Below are 23,188 nucleotides of genomic sequence, written 5' to 3'. Positions count from 1 at the left end.
TTTAAAATATCATAATAACATCTAAAGTCACGATTTTCTACTTGTGATGCACACCAAACCAATATTTCCAACACCTCGACACCTGTTTCAATCACCAAGTGATCATCTTCAACTTGAAGATGATCACTTGGTGATCGAAACACGTGAAGATGATCACTTGGTGATTGAACCACGTGTCGGTGCATTATGTCTTTGTATCTCAATGAAGCAAACATAATGAAGAAAATTGTATGAAGCAAGTATGAAGCAAACATGTATGATAATGCGAACATGATGAAGCAAACATGATGAAGCAAACATGTATAAAGCAAACAATTATGAAGCAAACATGTATGATGAAGCAAAATTGTATGAAGCAAACATGTATAATGAAACAAACTTGTATAAAGCAAACATGTATAAAACAAACAAATATAAAGCAAACATGTATGATGAAGCAAGCTTGTATGAAGCAAACATGATGAAGTAAACATGTATGAAGCAAATAAGTATAAAACAAACAAGTATGGAGGAAACATGTATGATTAAGCAAGCTTGTATGAAGCGAACACGATGAAGCAAACATGTATGAAGCAAACAAGTATAAAACAAACGAGTATGAAGTAAATATGTTTGATGAAACAAAGTTGCATGAAGCAAATATGTATGAAACAAATATTCATGTCTTCATTATTACTTAACTATTTTTGTAACCTGTCTATCATATATATGGTGTTTTTAAATGTCATGATGATATTTGAAGACATGATTCTATGGCTAATTCTGACTAGATATTTCTTTGCAGTTCATATCCAATTGGTATCCGTTTAAGTTATAAGAGGGCGTTGAGCTTTCAATATTTTACTACACGCTTCGTATATTTCCGAAGCTAACAAGTTCAAACTTGGCACACAGCGTTCTACTATCAATTAAGGTAATGAAGCAAACTTGTATGTCTTTGTATACCAATGAAGCAAACAAGTATGAAGCAAACATATATGAAGCAAACATGTACGAAGCATACATGATAAAGCAAACATGTATGAAGTACACATTATGAAACAATTATGTATGAAACAAACATGTATGAAGCAAACACGTATATCCTCACTGTTGCTAGATCATCTTTCTCATCAGTCGTATTATACTTGTATACATATACGTTGTTTTCAATAGATAGATGTGACATAGACACAATCATATTATGAAACTTTTCCGATATATGTTATGTGTATCTGTTTGAATCTGTTTTTCTGTCAACTCTCGTGAGTCGAAACTTGAGGATTAACAAAGTCTTACTTCAAACGTGCGATATGGTGACATGTATAATAACTGTCATATATTGAAGAGATACAAGATATATGATAAAATGAACAATGTGAGGCGGGGACGATTGTCAGCTTTTCGGTAAGTCTGGTAATGATATTACTTCTTGGATAATGACACCATATAAAAATCCTGAAATTCCTGAAGAAATTAACCATAATAATCTTTTTACTGAGAAGCAAATGATGTTTGGCTCAACTCAGAAGGTTTTCAGTTGAACAATATATGTAGAATATGTTTTCATTTCTCTAGCAAAAATTCGGTTCTTGTGAGATCTATTATGTCTTTCAACTGATGAACATGCAGATTTTGAATTCAAACTGAAATTTTCTAGTATGAATCCGTGAGTGAAACTAAGAATATATTCGTTTTTCCTTTTCCATAAATTGCTGGTACTCATAGCTTGAATTAGTGTTTACTAGAATATCAGACTGAATGCTATAAGTATAGAGTTCATTTGTATTCACGCCTCCCTTGTCTTTCACAGTGTTAAGACATAGATAAATATGGCAAAGACAAAAATTGTTGCTCCCACATCCATCGTATTCGCCAGATTTGGCTCTCAGCGACCATTGGCTGTTTGTAAACCTCAAAGAAATGCTCACCATTGGGTTGTTTCATTTGAAGTCTTTCTTTTCTTTCCTCTCAAAGAGAAACGACTTCTGATGAATTCTTTGACGTGTTTTCAATCATTGGATTCCATACTTCGTCAGTAAAATTTCTTCATTTCATTTTTCAATAGGAAAGTTGAATGCCAAACTGTTTTAATCGGTTATTTCTGACTTGTATAATATGAAAAACATTAACAAAATAATGTCTAATAAAAATCCCTAAATAGGCAATAAAATTGAAGTCCAATGCCGATATGGACTCGTGCATCTCATTTATCCACAATTCCTTAGGTTTCATCAAACTTTTTTCTCTCAGCTGGAGCTTCTTTTAAACCCAATCACTAGATAGAAAATTTATGACTGAGTCAACCTAATTTCCAAGTTAATCAAATTATTTCATCAACTCTATAATTATATTCCCAGATATAAATTGGATTCTTCAAAAGTACTCGGAACTCCTAATGGAAGTCGGATGACTGTATTAAAAATATATATCACTCGTGGGAGATCCAGCCGACTATAAGTTCTGGATAGCTAATAATATTAAATATTACATGAGAGTTCTGAATTGTGTCTATGGAATTACTGATGATTCATTTTGAATGGCAAAATGATAAAGCAGAAATGAATAGTGTTGAAGATTAGTTTCGATACACACAGGGTTTTCGGTAATTATGTTCCCCAGCCTACTCTTAAAAAAGAAGATTGGAGGCTCGTGAGAACTATAGGCTCATTACTCTACTCTCTAGTTTCTCGAAGATTTTGGAATAGTTACTCATTTCTTGATCGATTAATTTCATTCTGCAAAAATAATCGAATATTATTCCAAAATCAAAATGGATTCTTAGAGGAAAGATCAACAATAACAGCAGTACAATCTTATTATGAAAAAATTGTGGATTCGATGGACCGGGGTGAGTGTCCTGTTGAGATCTTTGTGATCTCAGCAGATTATCGACTGTGTCGATCAAACCATTATAATGAATAAGCTCCAGAAATACGGAATGAGAGGTATCCCACACCTGTGGCTGTGTAGTTTTCTCAGTTCAAGGGACCAATAGGTTAATCATGATGACATAACTTTCTCGGTACAGAAGGTTACCTTTGGAGTTCCCCAAGGGTCAGTTTCACGAACAATTTTGTTCATTTCATACATGAATGTTTTGGACAAACTAGCAGTTCAGTCCTGTTTTACTATGTACGCTGACTTCAATCATTATTTCAGTTAAATCTGATGTGTGACTGGTTGATAATTGTTCTACTGTCATTTCGAATGTCAGTGACTGGTTCAGAGCAAATCACTTAAATTTGAACTTCGAGAAAACAAATTCACTTCGATTCCACAATCGTCAGTAACACTGTAAAAACAATAATTTCTAATTAGTTTAATGAAAATACCAATAGTGTATCTCAGGTCGAGTTCTTTGGTCTTCACGTGGGTGAATGTCTAACATGCATTGTTAGATGCTACAGTTCAAACTGAATAGCTCCTTGTATCGATTCGGAAATCTCAAACCAGTTTTAAACATTGAGAAACTTCTGAAATTGTATCATGCGCAGATAGACTCCAGACTGAGATATTGAGTATGTTTCTGGGGATTAACTATTTCATCCGCGGGTGTTAGGAATCACACGTTAAAAGGTAAGACGTCGTAAGCTCTTAGCTCGCAAGGGTTCGAGTTTCGCTCCTCGACTGTTTAATTTACTACCAGAAGAGATACAAGGTTGTGAAACAATTTACAGTTTCAAAAAACATTGAAACAATTTCTGTTGACCAAATATGTGTATTCCATAGATTAATTTTTTTGAAACGGATTTTTTATCTATGTTGGTTATCTTACTCAGTTTGTTTGTTCGTTAAGTCCGAGTGTTTAGCTATTTTTATTCTGCTTCCAGTTATCAGACGAACCCTATACAATTGTCAGTTGTCAAATGGAGAATAAGTTATTATTATTATTTTTTAACCGAAGTATGCGCTGCTCAGGTCCTATCCCCCGAAGCCCCGATACATTCGGGAGGGCGCGCCAGCATTATCAACCAACGACCACTCCCCACACCGTGGGGTAAGTGATCATTGGGTCCGAGAATCATGTGCCCTGAGCAAGCGCAGTGAGCTGAAAATGACGGCCTTCTGCATCTGTCCGGCAAAGATTTCTGCGGCAAGCCGGTATGATTTTGAAATTCGAGAGTAGAGAGGGCATCATTTCACCGAGGACTCCAATAATCAGAACAATCATTTCGACAGAGTGGTCTGGATATATTTTGCGAAGTTCGAAGAGAAAATCTCGATATTTTTTTCGTTTTTCCTCCTCTTTCGGATGATATTCGTCTCACCAGGAGCTGAAAACTCCATAACAAATATCATCTTGCTCTGGTGGTCGAGAAGGACTACATCAGGCCTATTAGCTTGTATGAGCCTGCAGGTGGGGAACGAATAGTTCCAATAAATTCGGCACTTCTCGTTCCCCACAACGGATTCAATATCCCCCGGAGCGTTGGGCAACACCGGTGTCTCGTTAATACCGTAAGAGTGCCGTAGATCGTAATATACCACTCATAGGGCCATTGATATAGGCCGAGACCGCATATGCTGGACATGCTGATAGCAAGTGCATTAGGGTCTCGGACGCCACGCGGCAGGCCCTGCACCTTGTATCAGGAACCTCTATACTCATCACGCGACTGCGTTAGACTAAAGTGTTGAAGACACCATCCTGAGCAAAGCGAAAGTCAGGCGCTTCGATAAGCCAAGGTCTCCAATGTTATTGAAGAAGACCCCATGCAGTGGCTTATCCTTGTATTTCCGCAGAAGTTAGATGATCTCTGCGGCTTTTATCTGAGCTTTTTGCTGAACGGGTTCCAACTGCCCTAAAGAGAAATACTCCAATTCCTGCTTTCTCATGGTCACGGACCATGCAGAGAAGAGGATGAAGGGGATCCGAACTCCTGACGACTTTTCAGGCTATATCCAGTACCATTCTGTCATGTAGACACTTCAAACAAAGTTCACGGCATCCCTGTTTTTGGGGAAAGCACAACCGTAAAACAGAAGATTTGGGATGCAAATTCCTATAGAGATGCATCATTTTTCGGGTCTTTACGTCGAGTTGATACAGCTGCTCCACTTCACTACTCCAAACGAGTAGAGTAAGATTGGAAGGGCAATGCATATTTGTTGCAGCAACTTTGTTCTTCCCCGACAGTTTCTATGACCAGATCTGTCGAAATTTGTGCTGACACTTGCCGCGGAGAGAGTTCTTCACTGTTGTTACCTCTTGTGAGTGACGTTGTTCCACCCCGAGGTAAGTATACAACTCTCCGGCATCCAAATGGTGTAGGATGCTTCCATCTACGAGCTGCACATCCTCTCCGTAGTCCCCGCATCGTCCTCTTTTGAGATGAACCATTGCACATTTGTCTATCCCGAATTTCATACCGATAGCAGGCGTGTACTTTTCCACCATCCTCAAGGACTGATGAAGATCCTTCTTTCCAGAGGCATAAAGTTCAAGATCATCCATATAAAACAAATGGGTGACCTTGTGCCTCCGGTTTCCGGGAGTGCCACAGTTATACCCTCGAGTATTTCTGAGCGCAACGGATAATGGCAGTAGTGAGTTGCAGAAGAGAAGGGTATTGAGGGAATCGCCCTGAAATACACCTCTTCTGAAAATGACCCACCCTGTTTGGACTCTGGCTTAACCAGACGTTATGGTGAAGCGAGTTCGCCAGAGTGGTATCAGTTATTCAATGCATCTCACTATTTTGTCGGCAAGGCATCTGAGCAAATGCAAGATGCAAGAGATATTATTATTATTACTTCCATCTAAAGTCAGTAATTTCCATTCAGCCTAAAGATTTTTGAGTTGAGGAATTTTGCGATTGTGTGTTGAATAACTACATTTCTGATGAAGCTGATAAAAGTTAGCATCCATAGTGACATAATAACAAATAATAAATACATATTGAATAATACGTATATCACGTTTTTCATTCAAGTGGTTCTCTGATTGTCCCTCAATAATTATAATTTTTTTCCGTTCAGATCTTTTGAATATAGTAGTTCTTGAAAATCGATTTGCCTGGTGTCCTTGATTTGGGATATGTTATAAGTTGCTTCGGTGGAAAATTACGATTTTTCTGAGATATAACCTTCAAAATCTATTTCTGTAGAGCATGTAGTTAAATTTTTAAAAAATCATCCACACGACCCCAGCCCAATATTCTATCAAAGAAAAGTAGAATATTTTCGGGTGATTTAGGTTAAAAAATTCTCCATAATAATTGAATTTACGTAGGGAACCTCTGACTTTTCTCTTATGTTTTGAATATCCCATTTTAAGATATTTTATGCTTTCCGCTTTTTGTATTCGAGTTGCAGTATTTCCCACATTGGCAGGGTCATCAGAAGTGTATAGAAATAACAAACGAGTAATATTTATGTAAACATTGAACAACAGTGATCCGAGAACTGTTCCTTGGGGAACTCCGCATGTTATTGTTTGTGTGATTTACTGAAAACACAGTCAGTTTCAACTTTTTATTCCCTTTAGCATGAATAACTTCCGAGAATTTTGTAAGTATTCCCTCTCACTATTCGAAATCATTCAGGAAGAAAGTATTTTCAATAATTGAAACGTATTTGTTGTATTCATTCAAGTATGTATTTATAAAAGAACATAATATACAATATAAACAGAGTAAAGGCAATGCAATTTCAGGTACACATTTAAATATATTTTGGATACACAATGAAATCTGACTTTGGTTTGAATAGTTGATTCATGACTATCTCAACAATAGGGCTTATCAAATCCGTGATAAGTTCTTGATCGTTGTTAACAAAGTTTTGAACATTGTCGGTCAGAATGCTAGACACCAAGGCACTCAATTCACTATTATTAAGAAGGCCATTCAAGTTGAACTGAAAAAAGAAAACAATTTTTTCACATCAAGGAAAGAGGCAGAGTAGAAAAATCAGTTCGAATAACTTTGAAATTTTTGTTTTGGCATTCGCATATTTCTTCTTATACAGATATTTTTTGAACGGGTCTACTAAAAAAAAATGAAATTTGAAATAATGAAATCAATGCATGAATACTTTATTTCGAAGTGAAATTGACAGATGAAACTTTCAAGATGGCGACTGGGCGCCATCTGGGAAAAAATGGGGGGTCTTGTGACGAATCTTTTTGAAGCGCCTGACAAATGCTTCACAACCCTAGAATATAATGTCAATATCTTCAACTACTACAAAATGGCGGAACTTTTAATAATTGCCTGAATACATTGACATTCAACTACATAATATGAAGTAATAAGCTTGAGGTCAGTTCAGAAGATGCTCGAAATGGTTGCCTTGAACTTCTTGACATATGAATAGCCTATCCAATATTTCACGCCAAACATCTCTACACATATTCATTATTCTCTGCCGTCTATCCAATAATGAAGCAGGTTCTGTTTCGTACACCTTTTGCTTCAAATAGCCCCATAAAAAAGTCCAAAGGTCAATTTCACTTCAAAATAAAGTATTAATGCATTAATTTCCTTCTATCAAATTTCAATTTTTTGAGTTGACTGGTTCAAAAAATAATAGGGGAGGACATTCAAGAAATGCACTCTATTGCATTCTATATCTACTTAGTTTTTCAGGTAAAATGGCGGATTTCCACCAAACCAACAGAACTACAACAAAACAACAACTGTTGATTCGGACAAAACAAAAACTTGAGTTCTTGAAATATGAAACATTTTGAAACTTTGTGTCGCGGGCGACAAAACGCTCCGGTGTCTTGTCTGTGTTTTTGCAAATTGTGTTCGCTATGTGAAAACGGTCGGCGACAGACAGACAGACAGATTTCAAACAATGCTTCTCCTTTGCAGAACATGAGCGGAAAAAAACCATGAACAGTTGAAGAGTGCAGCAATTTAATTGCTGTTCCTGTAGTGAAAATGATAGAAAACAGTACACAACAAAACACGCGACTGAATTGGAGTTTCGAGGTTTTTTCGAAACTAAAACAAATTTTTTGTTTCTGTTTTTGAATATTCGCAACGAAACTAGTCGCAAGTGAGTCAGTTTGGTGGAAATCCGTCTAAATAACTCAATAAAGACTTACAAAAATTTCAAAGTCTTATTCACCATTCAGAAAACAATACCCTTTTTCACCTCCTCGCTTTATACTTTTTTTCAACCATTTTCATATTACTTTAATTTTTTCACAAGATTTCGGTAAACATTTTTTTGTATATGTGAAAAAACGACTGTGTTGTAAATGATGGACAGCACCATAATGATGTTTCCATAATATTTTTCCTTCAAGACGATACGTTTCAATTTCTAGGGTTGAATCACTTGAATCATATTCATATCTCATATATTTTTGGAAAAGAAAGTTTTTGGCTTTCTACTACTCCCTCTTGATACAAAAAAATGTGGAAATTATCCAAAGAAAGGAAGGAAGCAGTCAGTTTTAAAGAAGTAACTCTATACATAATATAATATAAAAATTTTTGTTATGCAAAGTTTTTTTTTTTCGTGAAATTCAATGTTTATATTAAAGAAGCTGTTTCGATAGGATTTTTTTCAGTTTGTGTCTGCAACTTACTTCTTTGCATGATCTACACATCTATGTATAGAGTTAGTTTTCCTTAAATTGATTGCTTCTTTCCTTTTTTTAGAAGATTCCCACATTTTTTTGTATCGAGATGGAGTAATAGAAAGCCAAAACCTTTCCCAAAAATTAGTCACTCCTAAAAATATAACCCTTTCAATTTGCTATCATATATCTTATATCATCAAAATCATGTATCACTAGATTTGTTAAAAACAGATATCCAATTACGTGAAAATCACAAATATCTGTACCAATTATACACAAACTTAAGTACCTTATGTATTGCCATTCAAACTCACAATTTGACTAAATATCTTCGAAATTATCGCAAAATTGAATCTATACCGTGATCAAATAAATTCCAGTGGCTCCACAAACTGATGCCACACACGTGATGAAGAAAATTTGGTGTTGCGTTGGTTTTGTTTTATCCAGTGAATCATTTTGGAAGGAAAGGTGGAATTTTTATTTTGCGTTGTCTTCAGGTCGACAGGAACTATTTCAAAATCAAAATTGATAGTTGTGAACATACTTTCGTTAAAGTGGATTTCACCAAAAATTATTATTAGTTATGAGCTGATGCGACATTGGATCACTTGATAAATCCACAACACGGAACTGAACAACTTTGTAGAAACAACAGTAGTTTTTTTTCAATGCAATTCGGTTTATTGTCCCAAGAAATAATTAATGCTTATAATTAGGGACTATAACTAACTACAAAGTATAATAAAATAACAGAAATTACATACTCTACAATTAACACAGTCAAAAAATAATGAAATTGGTTACAGAAAGTATATGTGGAAAACGTGTTATAGAAATAAAATGCAAACTATGAAATTCCGCTAATTAGATTTTTTTCATGTGATATTTGAATTTTGTAATGGAATAATACTTCTTTATTTTTTCTGGAATTGAATTGTATATAATAATCCCATCATGATATATCGATTTTTTTCCAAAATTTTTTTGTATCTTAATTTGTGACAAAAATTTGGTTTGTCTTGTAGCATGATTGTGAATATGTCCAATTGGAATAAAATTTATGTTTGATTTCTTTGTATCATTTTTTACAGAATGAATGAAGCAGCTAATTTGGAGTTCATAGAGTGAATTCAAGTCCAATGAAAGGTTTGGCTTATATAAGTTCAATGTTGGTTCCAAATTCGGTAATTTATGAATGCTTCTTATTATTTCGTTTTGTAAGGTTTTTAGAGGTTTCATTATAGATTCACCTGCTGTTCCCCAAATAGAAATGAGATAGTGCAAATGTGAATAAATGAGACTGAAATATATATTTTTTTTTAATTTCCAAGGTATAACGTTTCTAATTTTGTAGAAAATTCCAATAAGAGGAGAAAATTTCTTCCTAATTTTTTCAATATGTTTATTCCATGACAATTTCTCATCAATGTATAAACCTAAAAATTTTGTTGTTTTTGTATAGTTAATAGAATTTTTATCAAACATAATCGAATTATTTGCAGTATCAATCAGTCTTAGAAAAATATACATATATGAACATTTATTGACATTAAGCCTCAACTTATGTTTATTGTGCCAAATGAGAATTTCATCCATATCATTCTTAATATAATTTTTAATTTTTTCGTAACTGTTTGAGAAATATATAATGGCAGTATCATCAGCAAATAGTTTAATTATATCATTCAATTTCAAATTGGCAAGTGAATTAATATAAATAAGGAAAAAACAGGACCAAGGATGGATCTTTGGGATACACCACAAGTTATATTTTGAAGAGGGCTTTTTTGATTACCTATATAAACATATTGTCTTCTATCATACAAATAATTCTGAAACCATCCTAGAAGATTTCCTCTGATTCCAATATTGAATAATTTTTTCAACAATATACTATGGTCAACTGAATCAATTTGAATTTCCATTTGGATATGCGACACTACATCCATTACCGCTGTCAAATCGTTTTTTTTTGTTAGAACAAGCTACCCGTTCACCCACGAATCTCAAATATTTCGACTTTAACTGAAACACGGTTTCGAAAATCGTCTAAACACTTTTATTGCTGCAAAACAGCAATTGTACAAGGTCAACTGACAACTTCTAAGTTCTCAAAGTACTTAAAATGACAACTTATCTAATCTGAATATACAGATTGATCATGAAAAATGTCTCAAACATGTTATATGTATTCAGATTTCTCACTAATATAGTTCTCTCACGTTTGTAAAATGATTGAAATAGTTTCGAAATAGTTTCAATAAAATGTACATATTCGTTATTTTGATAACAACTGTCAGTGCATTCATAAGTTACAACTTCTGTCTTACCGTCATCTCTCCAAAGTGTAGGATAACTCTGATATCACTGAAAGTGAGGCCTCCTGAAACCAATTTAGCGCATCCGTTCACATTAATAGTTATGAGTTTCGAGTAGATGCTGAAATAAATCATGAAATAAATGTTGATTATTAATACCACATCATGCCCCTGAAGAGACATAATAGTCTACAATAGGAGCCCCACAAACAAGCACACCCAAAACTCAAACTTCCTATCTCCAAATTTAAATAAAACAAAGTGTGTGTAAATAGAACATCGTTCAAATGTCCGCCACGGCTTCTCTGGGTTAAGCACATCCGAAACGTCCTGTTTTTATGACTCTGGTGCATTAATCATGCGAAAAACTGTTTTCACACAAAGTTGTAGAACATTAAATTCCCTACAAATTTCAACTATCATTTTTTCTTCTACGACCAATAGGGAGCTAGCTACAGCATCTCAAAGATGGACCATTTATCTCAAAATGGTAAAAAAGCCAAATAGCGCCTTCTCTTGTGTGTGTTATTGCGACCCATGCATTCTTTGGTTGTATTTTCGAATTATATTTTGGTCCGATAAGGTTCTCCAGACCCCCCCATCACCAACTCCCCTTTCCACCCCCAACCCCAAATTGATAACTGATGAGGAATGAGTAGGAATATCGAAACTCTCACAGTCCAATGCAATGTGAGAAAAAGCACCTATTCGCCAAGCTTTCGCATTGTTTTAAAGCTTCATCAGGGCATAAAGTCAATACAGTGAAACAAAACCATGGTGAATGAAATAAAAAGAGTTTTCTTTCCACAAAATGGTGCTTAGCAGAAAACTCGAAATAGGCGTTATTGTTATGAAAATCAAGGAGAATGCTCTAGAACTTTTCTGTGAGCCCTCCCAATACAAAATCAATCAGGAATAAGAAAAGGAATAAGGGAGACAAGAGATTGAGAAAACACGTGTATGGTAACAACTTTCACAAGTGAACAAGTGAAATATTTAATTACAATCAAATCATTGAAAAATTGACCAATGAAAAGAGAAGTTAACCTTTCACTTCACTTCCTTCTTAGACATTTCGACGGTCCTGGCTCCTCACGAATAGGTGCCATGATGAGTGGGTCCTCGTAGACCTCATCCATGGTTGATGAGGTGAATGTATCTTCCTCTTCCTCACCATCTGTGTCCAGGTCGGAGGAGTACAGTGGGACATTGTCGCAGTCGGTGCCTCTGCATTTCTTGCAGATGCTGGGGCATTTCAAACCGGCTTTGACGCACGAGCAGGCTCGTGGGTTCTACTCTGGGTGAGTCTGCTACTTCATTTACAACAGTAGAATATTGGATAGCAGAGTTTAAACGAGGCTGCACGAGCTGCCAAGACGAGCATCGCAGTGGTCGACCAAATGAGGTCGACAAAGCGGTACTGAATGATCGTTGACTAAAAATGGGCGAGCTAGCAGACTGAGTAGGCATCTCAAAAAGTGAAGTACATCGTATATTATCTGAAAATTTGGACATGAGAAAGCTGTGTGCAGAAACAGTTAGTACAGGATCCCGCCGCAAAATCACTACGTTCATAGCGTAGGTGATCAAACTCAAATTTTTACATACATTTATGAATAGGAAAATACATTTATGACAAGTTGCCAGTCAAAAAGTGGCCGCCAATATTTTCATATGAAAAAATCAAGCTACTAAAATACCTCATGGGGTAAGAGCCGGGTCAATCCCTCTACGAAACCCTTCATCATTTGGAAGTATGGAAAATAGTCATGAAATAATTCAAATTCAATTAAGCAAATACATGAATTGAAAGATGTTCCAACCCCAACTTCAATATTCCAAAACAAAAACACTCAGTATTCACAATTTCAGCTTTAAATATTACAAGTTCATAGACATCAACATTAATACGATTGCAAGATATGAAAATATAAAACAATCTCCAAATACGCAAAGTTGCACGGATGCGTATTGAGCATTTTACTTTAGTAAATTGACCAAAGGAAAGTTGCAACCTCAGCATATGAATCTTTATAAATATTGAGGGAGATCAAGATCAACAGAAATTATTGGAAAATTCATTCAGAATTCATTGATCACGCTTCAGAAACGGTTCCAGAGCATTTTAAGAATGCAGCACATCTATTCATCGTACCTGCTGAGTTGCAGTATAATGTTAGTTTTTTGGTGATTCTTTGTATCTTCCTTAACTATTTCATTAACTACCCTCCATTCAGTTTTAAATGAGTTCTTCCATTATTTGGATGAAAAAGGATTGGTTGAAACAGCGATAAATCCTCTCGTGATGAGCAAAGCGAGTACAGAGTTGCGGCAATACGATAAAACTCTTATATTTATTCTTCAAACTTCAATCTGAAATGTTATTAATATATTTTTGCTGACTTGTGCAGTCTCGGACTGTTTGGACTGATTTGAAAAGTTTAAAATCATCAGCAAAAAGAAGACAATCTATATATTTCAGAGCTGACGGTAAATCATTGATGAAAATTATGAACAGACCTAGATTCGATCCTTGTGGTACACCTGACCTAGCTGGAAATTTATCTGATATTTTTCAGTTATGTTTGACATTGAAAAACATAAAACAAACAATAAAACAAAATGTAAGGTGTCTCCAGAGGCTCCAGTAGAGAATTATCTTGAAAATCTAAGAGAGAGGACATTGGTAAATCAAGATGTTCAGATGATGTGGTGCTGCTGGTTTTTCTGGGTTTTTCTGCAGCTGAAAAAGCAAATGCACTACTGGTATCAATGAAGTCGCCCCGGAGCGCCAATTAATTTTTATTGTTTTATTTTTATTTTTATCGTTGTTTCAACCATAAACAAATTATCCGTTAGTTCCAATTTTTTTTGTTTCATATTTACTCAAATATTATGAAATTTGGTTTCAGACTTCTTTTACTTTATTTGATTTCCCCGATGTAGCCATTTAGGTACATATATACATATAGATGGAGCTGAAGAAGTGTGGTTCGAAGCAAACTTGAAAAAATGACTCAATGGTCAAGGATTTTTAACGATGAAAAGTGATATCGGCATTTAATGGCTATTTTGGGGAGCAGCAAGACAGGTCTTATTATAAAAACGGTATCTAACTTATTGAATGTCGCTGGGGAAAGTGTATAGAGCTGTAATTATGTTGAAAATAAATACTTCTCCTTCCAAAATTTTTGTGCTTTCTTTGTTGGGCCGGGTACCGGCTCCACCATGTATGTTGCTGTATCCGGTGAAAATAGGCTTTCATTTGGAAATAGTAGATCTAGTAAGAGCATTCTGATAATTCCATGATCACTTCGAAACCTAGTTCTATCTTCCATGTCCTCATCTTCGAATAAATTCCATCCGATCAGCGATTAGCGGGTCATTCACATCACGTGGAGGCTTTTGAAATAATCGAGAAATCTCGTAGAATTTGGTATTTTCTGCATACTTTTCGCTCGCCTCACTAGTGATTTTTAGTAGCCACCGGAATTCGTGTCCACTCAAGGCAATGCTGCTTGGTGGTTAGCAATAGCCTTTGACTGAATGTTATTATTATTATCATTGGCAGCATTATTTTTTCCCGAGGTTTCGCTGGTCGGGGACTGGTTCCTGAAACCCAGATACATTCGGGAGGACGCGCCAGTATTATCAACCAATGACTACCCCCCACACCATGGGGTGAGTGAGCAATGGGTCCGAGAATCATGTGCTTTAAGCAAACGCAGTTAGCTAAGAATGACAGCCTTCTGCATTCTCCGGCTATGATTTCTGCCTTAGTGCGGCATGATTTCGAAGTTAGAGAATAGAAAGGAGAATCATTCCATCAAGGACTCCAATAATCAAAAGCATCTCAACTTTATGATCACTATTATATTTATTGTTATTATTCACAGTTGAAATTGCGAAACTTTAGATCGTACTTACTTATTTCTTCCAGCTCCATAAAGTGGTATGAGTTCGCCAATGCCTATGTCTGCCCAATACCCAAAACCGATATCGATGTCTGGAACTAGGATGGTCATATTTAATTTGGAATTGAATATATTGTAACTTATTACACTCGCTACAATGTTCGGCAGTCCGTCTATTTTGAAGTTTGTTACATTGAGTCCACCACTAAAAATTAATATACTTTGGATAACACCATCAAATCGCAAAATTGTTCTTTCGGTAATACCAAGACAGGTATAAAAATACTCATGAATGAATCAGTCAGTAAATGAATACCTATTTTATTATAGAGTCGAGCACTAGACCTAAAAACTATCTCTGTAATTTTTTCTTAATTGAAAGTGCAAAAATTATCTCTTTCCGGAATTATGAATGAAACTGGCTTGGGATGTGTGGGTTGAGCTAACCGGCCATCGGATGACAGCTTCTACGTAGCCCCGCTGGATACGGGAATGACAGAATCACTTGTGGTTCTGTTATTCCCTAACTGAATAGCATCCCAACGATGACTCAATCCTAAGGTGTGTATCCGTGCCGAGAGAATGCATGACACTGAGCCTATCAGCTGTCTCTACGAAACCTTCGAGATACGGGCGCCCTCTCGTCGTGGCATCGCCTTGTCACAGTAATGCGGGGCTCTGCCGTGATTGACCTTCTTTCCCTAGCTACTCGTGGGAATTTTATGGACAAAGTAAACTTAAACATTTTTTCTAACGCTGAGTCTACAGAGGAGATGGATGTCGAGCTTATGAATCCAACTGATCTCCCTGTAAATTCAGACCAGGAGCGAGAGCTTCTCAACTCTTGAACTCCTGATCCAATAACTGAACCTAAAAAAAGGTTTGGTGGTGCAGCCAGGAAACGACTGATTCGTCTCCTTAAGAGCGATGTACCTTATGAAACCGCCTTGCACCAAATTCTTGAGCGGCGTACGCACAATCTGTCTCAGATGGAGGAACAAACCCCCGATGAGCAATTCAGCAAACGTTTGCGATCAAGTGATGATTCACCAAAACCAGTGGCGGAAAAGCCCTACACGGTTGAATCTAAGGCATCGTCAGCTGTAGCTGACGTGCAAATACCCTTATATGGGAAGGTTGTCGCTGGTTTCAAGGTGGAAATCTTGCACCTTGACTATCCGACTACCTCATTAACGGTGAAACAGCAGAGCATATACTTTGTGCTAGCCCCGCTACGAGCCGAATCAGTTTTTAAGAGTTCGACAGAGCCGTACTCTTACCATCTGACCTGAAAGACCACTCACCATTCAAACTAATCTTCTTCGTTAAGAGGCTGGGTTTATTTGTTGGAGTGTAAATAGGTGTGAACCACAGTAAACCCTTGCAGGTTGCGATGGAGGGTCGAATAGACCCACTTGCTTTGGACCTAACCTAACCTAACCCATTAATGAAACTGTTAGATGTGTTGCAACTTCTTGACTCTGAACTTTCCTATCATGATTTCTAAGAATACAACCTCCGAATCATAATGTCCTATATTATCCAGGGTTATTCAAATTTCAGTCTCGGCATGGGGATTTCAATATAAAGGATTCAATATAGAAATTGTGTTATTCCTACTAAGTTTTTCATTTGATACGACCGGTTTCAGTTTGTTAAATAGTTCACTTGAGGATGGTTTAACAAACCCAAACCGGTCGTGACAACTAAAAACTCAGTAGAAATCAGACAAAAATAAGTTTTTTTTCTTATTCAATACAAACGTCTACAAAATAAATAGATCCTCAATGAAACAAGCAAAAATGAAAAAAAAAATATTTAAAATTACTATTGAGGGAAATATTCAAAACACAATTTTTGATAATTGTCATTTTATCGACGAATTTTCAGTTTATTCAAAGAGAAATTTCAAGTTACCATAAGAAAATGTTCATAAAACTTTTTACGACATAGACCACCCTAAACTGATATTGTATAAACGGACCTGTATTTTTTGTGGTAATTATATATCATACAGACATTCACTTCAAATTTGAATAACCCCTTATTGAAATTGAAATAATTTCAATACGGGGTTATAGAAATTCTATGTAACAAAAAAGATCATTGTCCTTAACCTGATGAAATATTATTGGGAATAGTGCATACGAGGGTAGTTTGAAAATTTTCCGACCTCACCATAAAGATAGCAGCACTCGTAAATGAAAGCTAATGGATTTAGTTGTTCATCTGTTGACAATTACTCACCAAAGTTTCAGCCATTTTGGATGGGCAGTTGTTATGTGACAGTCGTTTGAGTGAGTTGGTATGAGTGTTTTTCATAAAAGTGGATAAAATCGAGTATCGAGCTTTCATAAATATTTTTTATGAAAGGCAATACGCCTACGCAAATCAAAGATAAGATGAATTCTGTTAATGGGGACTCTGCACTATCAATTACCACAGTAAAATTTTGGGCAGCTGAATTCCAACGTGGCCATAAGAGCTTGTGGGACAATAAACGTTCGGAACGTTCAAAAACTGCAACTATCGACGAAAATATCACCAAAATCCACCAAACAGTGCTGGACAACCGCCGAATTGAAGTGAGAGAAGTAGATCATGAACATGTCAAATCAATATGCCGGAAATTACTTTTCGACAGCATATTGTCGAAACAGATCAATATCAACAAGGACTCTGGACCTGCTGAAGTGACCGTCATCGTACTTAAAAAGTGAGCAAATGAACTCGCACCAGTTTTTTTCAGACTCTTCAACCTGTCTTACGAAAAAGGGGTATTTCCTTCTTGTTGGAAGATTGCTTGCGTTCAACCCATTCCCAAACAGGGCAAGAACAATCTTTGAAATAACTATTGATCAGTCGCTTTGCTATTAGTGATATCAAAAACCATGGAGAAAGCCGCAAACCACCATATCCTCAAATATTTGGAAGACTTCAACATTTCGAGTGATCAACAATATGGCCTTTGGAAACAAAGATCAACAAGCGACGTATGTCACCTATATTTGGAATAACGCAATAGAGAAACATAGAGAGTCAAGAGCTATTGCGCTTGATATTTCCAAGGCCTTTGAGCGTATGTGGCATGAGTGTTTTCTGGCCAAACTTCGATGCTATGACTTGTCGGATCATTTTTCTGTGTGGCTCTTCAGTTTCCTGAAAACCCATTTCCTGCAAGTGGCCGTTGATGGGTATCTCTCTCGTCATCAACGCTGGTGTCCCCCAGGGATCCATATTGTCTCTTTTTTAACGTATGATTTATCATCCATATTTGAGTTACACACAAGGCTTGCACTAAGTCTTGTGTCAAATTAAAGAAATGCGAAGATAGCATTTCTAAAATTACAATATCAACCTGAGATTTGGGCAACTTTATATAGTGGGAGAAAAATTCGGGGGTGAAGGCACGTCATTGGTCAGACATTTGAATAGGCCCACCCCGTAGATGAGGAGATTCACAAATACCACCTCAAGTTTCTACAGCTAGATGTAAATATTCTTGAAAGGAAATAGTACCGAACCAGGCTTAATCCTTTGGGTAATCTTAGGAAAACCCAAGAGGGCACATACTAATAATAATAATAGTAACACATAATAATTCCACTACTTTCAAATGTTTCTTGAGATTTGTGATGGATTACGGAGCAATAAGGTGAACCGACCATTTATAATTATTTACGGATTTTCAGGAATACAATCTCAGGTATAAAATCTTATCGAAATTTGAATGCTGAGGATTTCTAAAAGAAACAAGGCTTGATATTTTATGACTCAATCCCGTTGAAAGGCACAATATGATGAAAATAATAAAATATGGATTGAATGAAAATTGTACTAGCGATGCAATATTTGAGGTGTGACTCAACAGTCTCCAAACCTCTTTTTATATTATATCAACGACTTATTGAAAAAAAACAAGAATCTAATAATAGTGCGATCTATCGAAGGCATTTGATTGTGTTTCGCATGATATTCTGCTTAAGAAACTTTCCTATTATGGTATCCGCGGACTGTCCCTTAAATTCTTTGAATCCTATTTGCACAATAGATCACAGTGTGTATCATTACATGGGATTAAATCGAATGTGAAATCTGTCAAACATGGTGTGCCCCAGGGTTCTGTACTGGGACCAATCTTGTTTATATTATATATAAATGACCTATACTACCACATACTTCCTAAAAAATGTTTTCTTTTTGCGGATGATACTACTTTGGTGGACTGTCACGGTAGTGTTAATGATTTGAGTGTTTTTGCCAACGCCACCATGAAGTCTGCAAGTAACTGGTTTGTTTCAAATAGACTTCTCCTTAATGAGGCTAAAAATCAAAATCTTATAATTTCCACAAATACGTATTTAACCTCGGGTAAAAGTGTTAAGCTACTGGGGGTTCATATAGACGACAGATTGAACTGGTCATGTCATGTTGACAAACTGGCCAAGAAATTATCAAGTGCAATATTTATGATTCATAGACTGGAGGATTTCGCCGGTATAAGAGCGGTCAAATCTTCGTACTTCGGACTCTTCCATAATCACATGGTATATGGCATAGTGTTGTGGGGGGATTCTTGTCATTCCAAAAAAATTTTTATATTGCAAAAAAGAGTCATACGTCTAATATCTAATGCCAACTTTAAAGATCATTGTCGCCCACTTTTTATTCATCTCAAAATAATGCCGCTTCCTACAGCTTTTGTAATGAAACATTGATTGAAATTCAAAAAAATAAGTCAAAATACATTTTACAATCGCAACAACATGAATATCCTACAAGATCAGGAAATCTGATAAGAACTGAGAGATTCAGACTGAGCACCTCACAAAATAATTCATTGAATTTGAAATTCTATAATAAGTTACCATGTCACATAAAACAACTCAGTTTCTACTGTTTCAAGCAAAAACTCAAATCATTTTTTTTGAATCACTGTTTTTATTCTACAGATGAATACATGTTATACAAAATAGATAATTCATGTGACTTTGAATGAGTAACAATTGTTCTCATTTTTAACATTAGTTGATTAATTGTTTTCATTATTATGTACACTGTTCTGTTATACAAGCATTGTGATGGTTTTATTTGTATATATGACGTCATATTTAGAAATTTTTGTGTTTTGACTTGCTACAAATATTTGTTCAAATGTATCAAGTAGCCAACAAACTATTCTATTCTATTCTATTGCTTTGCTGACGACAGCGCACTTTTCTCGTCATTACATTTTGACTCCCGGACATCAGCTGCGGACGCACATCTTCACGGCAGCAGGTGGTTGCATATCTTAATGAGGACCTAGGAGTAATTTCGAATTAGGGTGAAAGTAACCAGGTTCCACTCAATGCCACAAAAACCCAATCATCGGTTTTCTCCAAAAAGATAAAAATCTCCGAACCGGATATAATAATGTCAGGTCAGACAATTCCTCTTTCTGCTTCGATAAGTTTGTTGGGGGTTAAAATGGACACCGATATGTTTTGGCACAAGCTTCAGCAACTTTTGTTGCTTCATAAAACTCAGATCAGACCCTCTTTGGAGTACTGTTCACATGTATGGAGCTCCGCCCCTAAGCATACCCTGAAGCTGCTGAATTTCACCCAGAAAAGAGCCACCCACCTGATTGGAGAAGCTCCAATCAGGACGACTTTGACAGTCTGGAACATCGACCAAGGTTGGAGATTTGTATCTCTTCTTTAGATACTTTCACGGGAAGTGTTCAAGTGATTTGGCACATTTGATTCCACCAAAAGCGGTACATATCAGAAATACGCGACGGACTGTGGCTGCTCATCGTTTTGAAGTTCAACTCAGTACATTTCGAACTTCACTGTTCAAGAACTCTTTCTTAAGAACGTTTTCTCAAATTAATTCAATCTCCAGCGAATCAAATCCAAGGATTTTTCTGCCCTAAAAAAAATTCAGGCTTGACAAAGCTGACCGCGCATTAGGTGCCGCGTTTGCCCACGTTAGACCAAAAACATTTACTATTTAGGCGGGTTTCAGAGATGGGAGCATCGCTGGGCAAATGTAGAAAATTAAAAAAAAAAGTCCTGTATCTTCGTTAGGTCGGAAACTTCATAACTTCCTCGTAGGTACAAACACAGCAATATATTTGCAAAAATACTGAGACCCGTATTCAACACCAGACTTCTAGAGGCTTTCGAGAGTCTGGAAATAGCAAAGTGTCGTACATAAATATATAGTAGATGAAATCTCTAGAAATTTTTATATTTTCTAATGAAGACACCGTAGTTGGTGTGAGGAGTATCGATAAAAGAACGACTGTGACAAATGTCAGAATCATTATTATCAAAATTGAGTGATATTCCAATGTCAATAACTTACCTTATTAGACTGTTATTTTTGAAAACTACAGCAATAGGCGGTAAATGTACAGAATCAGAAATATTCCGTAAAATCTTGTTCATTGTTCCATTTATGATATCTCCAATAAAATCTCCATACTTTTGGTTTTGATAAGTGTCTGAAAAAATCAATTAATCAATTTTTCACTGAAAATATTCAACAGTTGTTTATTTTCTGCAGTTATCGAATTTCAAAAAAATGACCTACTAGATATGGTTACTGATTTCAGTTGATTTTTACATTACCATAAAGAGAAATAAAGTACTATATAAGGTGAAGGATTATTCATAAGGAATGAATCGGCTGCATTAACCTGAACTTAACTTTAGAGAACGGATAGAATAAATGAAACTTCGTGTTGTGTAAATCCTGGTAAAGTGGCGATTGACATTTCTAAATGTCAATTTTTCACTGTAGGTAATATCACCTCTAACTTTTCTGCTCAAAGGTATTTTTTCTCCAAAAAGAAATATGTTACGATTCAATATTTGGAATTCGATTTGAGGTACGAAGATCCAAATTCATATGTTTCCCGCTTGAAATTCCGCATTTTGTTTCCTCAATTTCTCTAATTGACTTCTGAAACTCATTTCGTGAAATTGCTACTTCGAAAATCTCACCTCTGTAATCTTCTGGAACCATAGCACTCACTCCCAACACTAAAAGTCCCAACCACAGCCATACTTTAAAAGTCATATTTATCCCGTTCACAAAAGTTAGTTGAGTTGAGAAGATCTTTTGATATGTATTCAGGTTCGCAACTTTCAGAAATTTATATTTGTTCACCTACCAAGATATTGTTTTTGATAAGAGAAACGAGAATTAGAAAAATATAAATGGCACCTGAAAACAATGTGATATCTATTGAAGTGTTTTCACTGGTAGTTATCTTGAATATCATGAATACAATATTCTGATATCATCAGGACGCAATTAGAAATGGAACTTTTGAATATTCTCACAGAGATATTTTGCAGTTGTAGAAAATTTACGTCGAAAAATCATCATTTCTTCTCAAACGGCTTTTCCAAAAATGGTGTACTACTATTTTAATAGCATTTTCAACAGGCAAGCAACTATTAACATGTTGAAGTGCTTTTTCCATGAAAACAATAATAAAGACTTTTCGAAATAATAGATACACCCCAGAAGATGATATATTGAGTGGGTAACAAAAAAAGGTTTTCTTCATTCTTTAATAATCAGTATCCCTGAAAAAAAGTGATTTCTTAAACCTGTGGTTTTATTAGTGTGAACTGGCATCATTCTCGACGACAACGATGGATCCAAATGATGGCTGTGAATAGGAATTCGATGACATATTTCGATGACACATTTGGCGAATTGCTACCAATTTAGACGTTGCTTGCTAGGAGCCAAGCCCCGGCTTGACTGACCGAGAATATTTTTATTTAGTTAAATGTCACTTGCTGTTTGAAATATTATTGGAATGTAAGGTTGTTAAAATAGAAGTTCGGTGTATTATTCCTAAATGAAGTCCACATTAGTATTACTGGTAATATAATTCAACTTTGGTATCAATGTTTAAAATTTTTATAATACATTTAGATAGATAGATAGATAGATAGATATTTATTGGCTACGTTATATACATGAAATATTTGTAGCAAGTCAAATAGGAACATATTCACACTCATGTTCTTGAAAAATTCATATAAATATACCCACACACACATATATACACATATACATACACATATACACACATATATACATGTATATAGAAACATACACTGTCGTAAAACAACTAAAACTAATACTTAAAAAATATACAAGTCATTTCAAAAGTTCAGTAGTTGGCGTACTCATATATTCGTCAATCGAATAAAAACAGTTTTGTAATAATAAATTTTTTATTGTCGCACATGGCAGACAGGCAATTTTGCCTAGGCTAATGTGGTCGATCTCGAAATTTATTCTAAAGAACAATATGTTATGATTCGATTCTCTGTACTCTAATGGTAAGGAAATAAAAGTTGAAAAAAAATATTAAAAATGAATGTTTGTGGCTCTTTCAAGCCCAAACGATTGAACGG

At 35.7% G+C, this 23,188-nt stretch overlaps 1 protein-coding gene across 2 annotated transcripts; it reads right to left on the bottom strand.

The window, feature by feature from the left end:
* Positions 1-6,557: 6,557 nt before the first annotated feature.
* LOC111510215 (uncharacterized) lies at positions 6,558-21,967 on the bottom strand. 2 transcript variants are annotated; one of them, XM_074169361.1, is made up of 5 exons: positions 21,752-21,958; positions 21,111-21,249; positions 14,770-14,961; positions 10,855-10,963; positions 6,558-6,840 (listed from the first exon to the last, which is right to left on the bottom strand). In XM_074169361.1, the coding sequence occupies exons 1-5, from the start codon at positions 21,825-21,827 to the stop codon at positions 6,646-6,648; spliced, it is 711 nt and encodes a 236-aa protein (XP_074025462.1). In that variant the 5' UTR covers positions 21,828-21,958; the 3' UTR covers positions 6,558-6,645. The 2 variants fall into 2 exon arrangements, with proteins under 2 accessions (XP_074025462.1, XP_074025463.1); XM_074169362.1 differs by lacking the exon at positions 14,770-14,961 and having other exon boundaries at positions 21,752-21,967.
* Between the last annotated feature and the right edge of the window lie 1,221 nt (positions 21,968-23,188).

Source organism: Leptinotarsa decemlineata, unplaced genomic scaffold (genome assembly GCF_025532065.1).
Source record: "Leptinotarsa decemlineata unplaced genomic scaffold, Ldec_3_MD MMD2_P_RNA_scaffold_5, whole genome shotgun sequence".
Taxonomy (NCBI): Eukaryota; Metazoa; Arthropoda; class Insecta; order Coleoptera; family Chrysomelidae; genus Leptinotarsa; species Leptinotarsa decemlineata.
Note: the sequence above shows the minus strand (reverse complement) of the source record. Positions and strands in the feature narration are given on the sequence as shown.

Bases quoted from the DNA above. Each gene is read 5' to 3' on its own strand.
- LOC111510215 (XM_074169361.1), bottom strand. From the start codon at position 21,827: ATGACTTTTAAAGTATGGCTGTGGTTGGGACTTTTAGTGTTGGGAGTG. The intron at 10,964-14,769 runs GTAAGTACGATC...GATTTATTTCAG, and splicing joins TATGGAGCTGGAAGAAATAA to CATCTACTCGAAACTCATAA. The intron at 6,841-10,854 runs GTAAGACAGAAG...TTCTTTTTTCAG, and splicing joins TACACTTTGGAGAGATGACG to TTCAACTTGAATGGCCTTCT.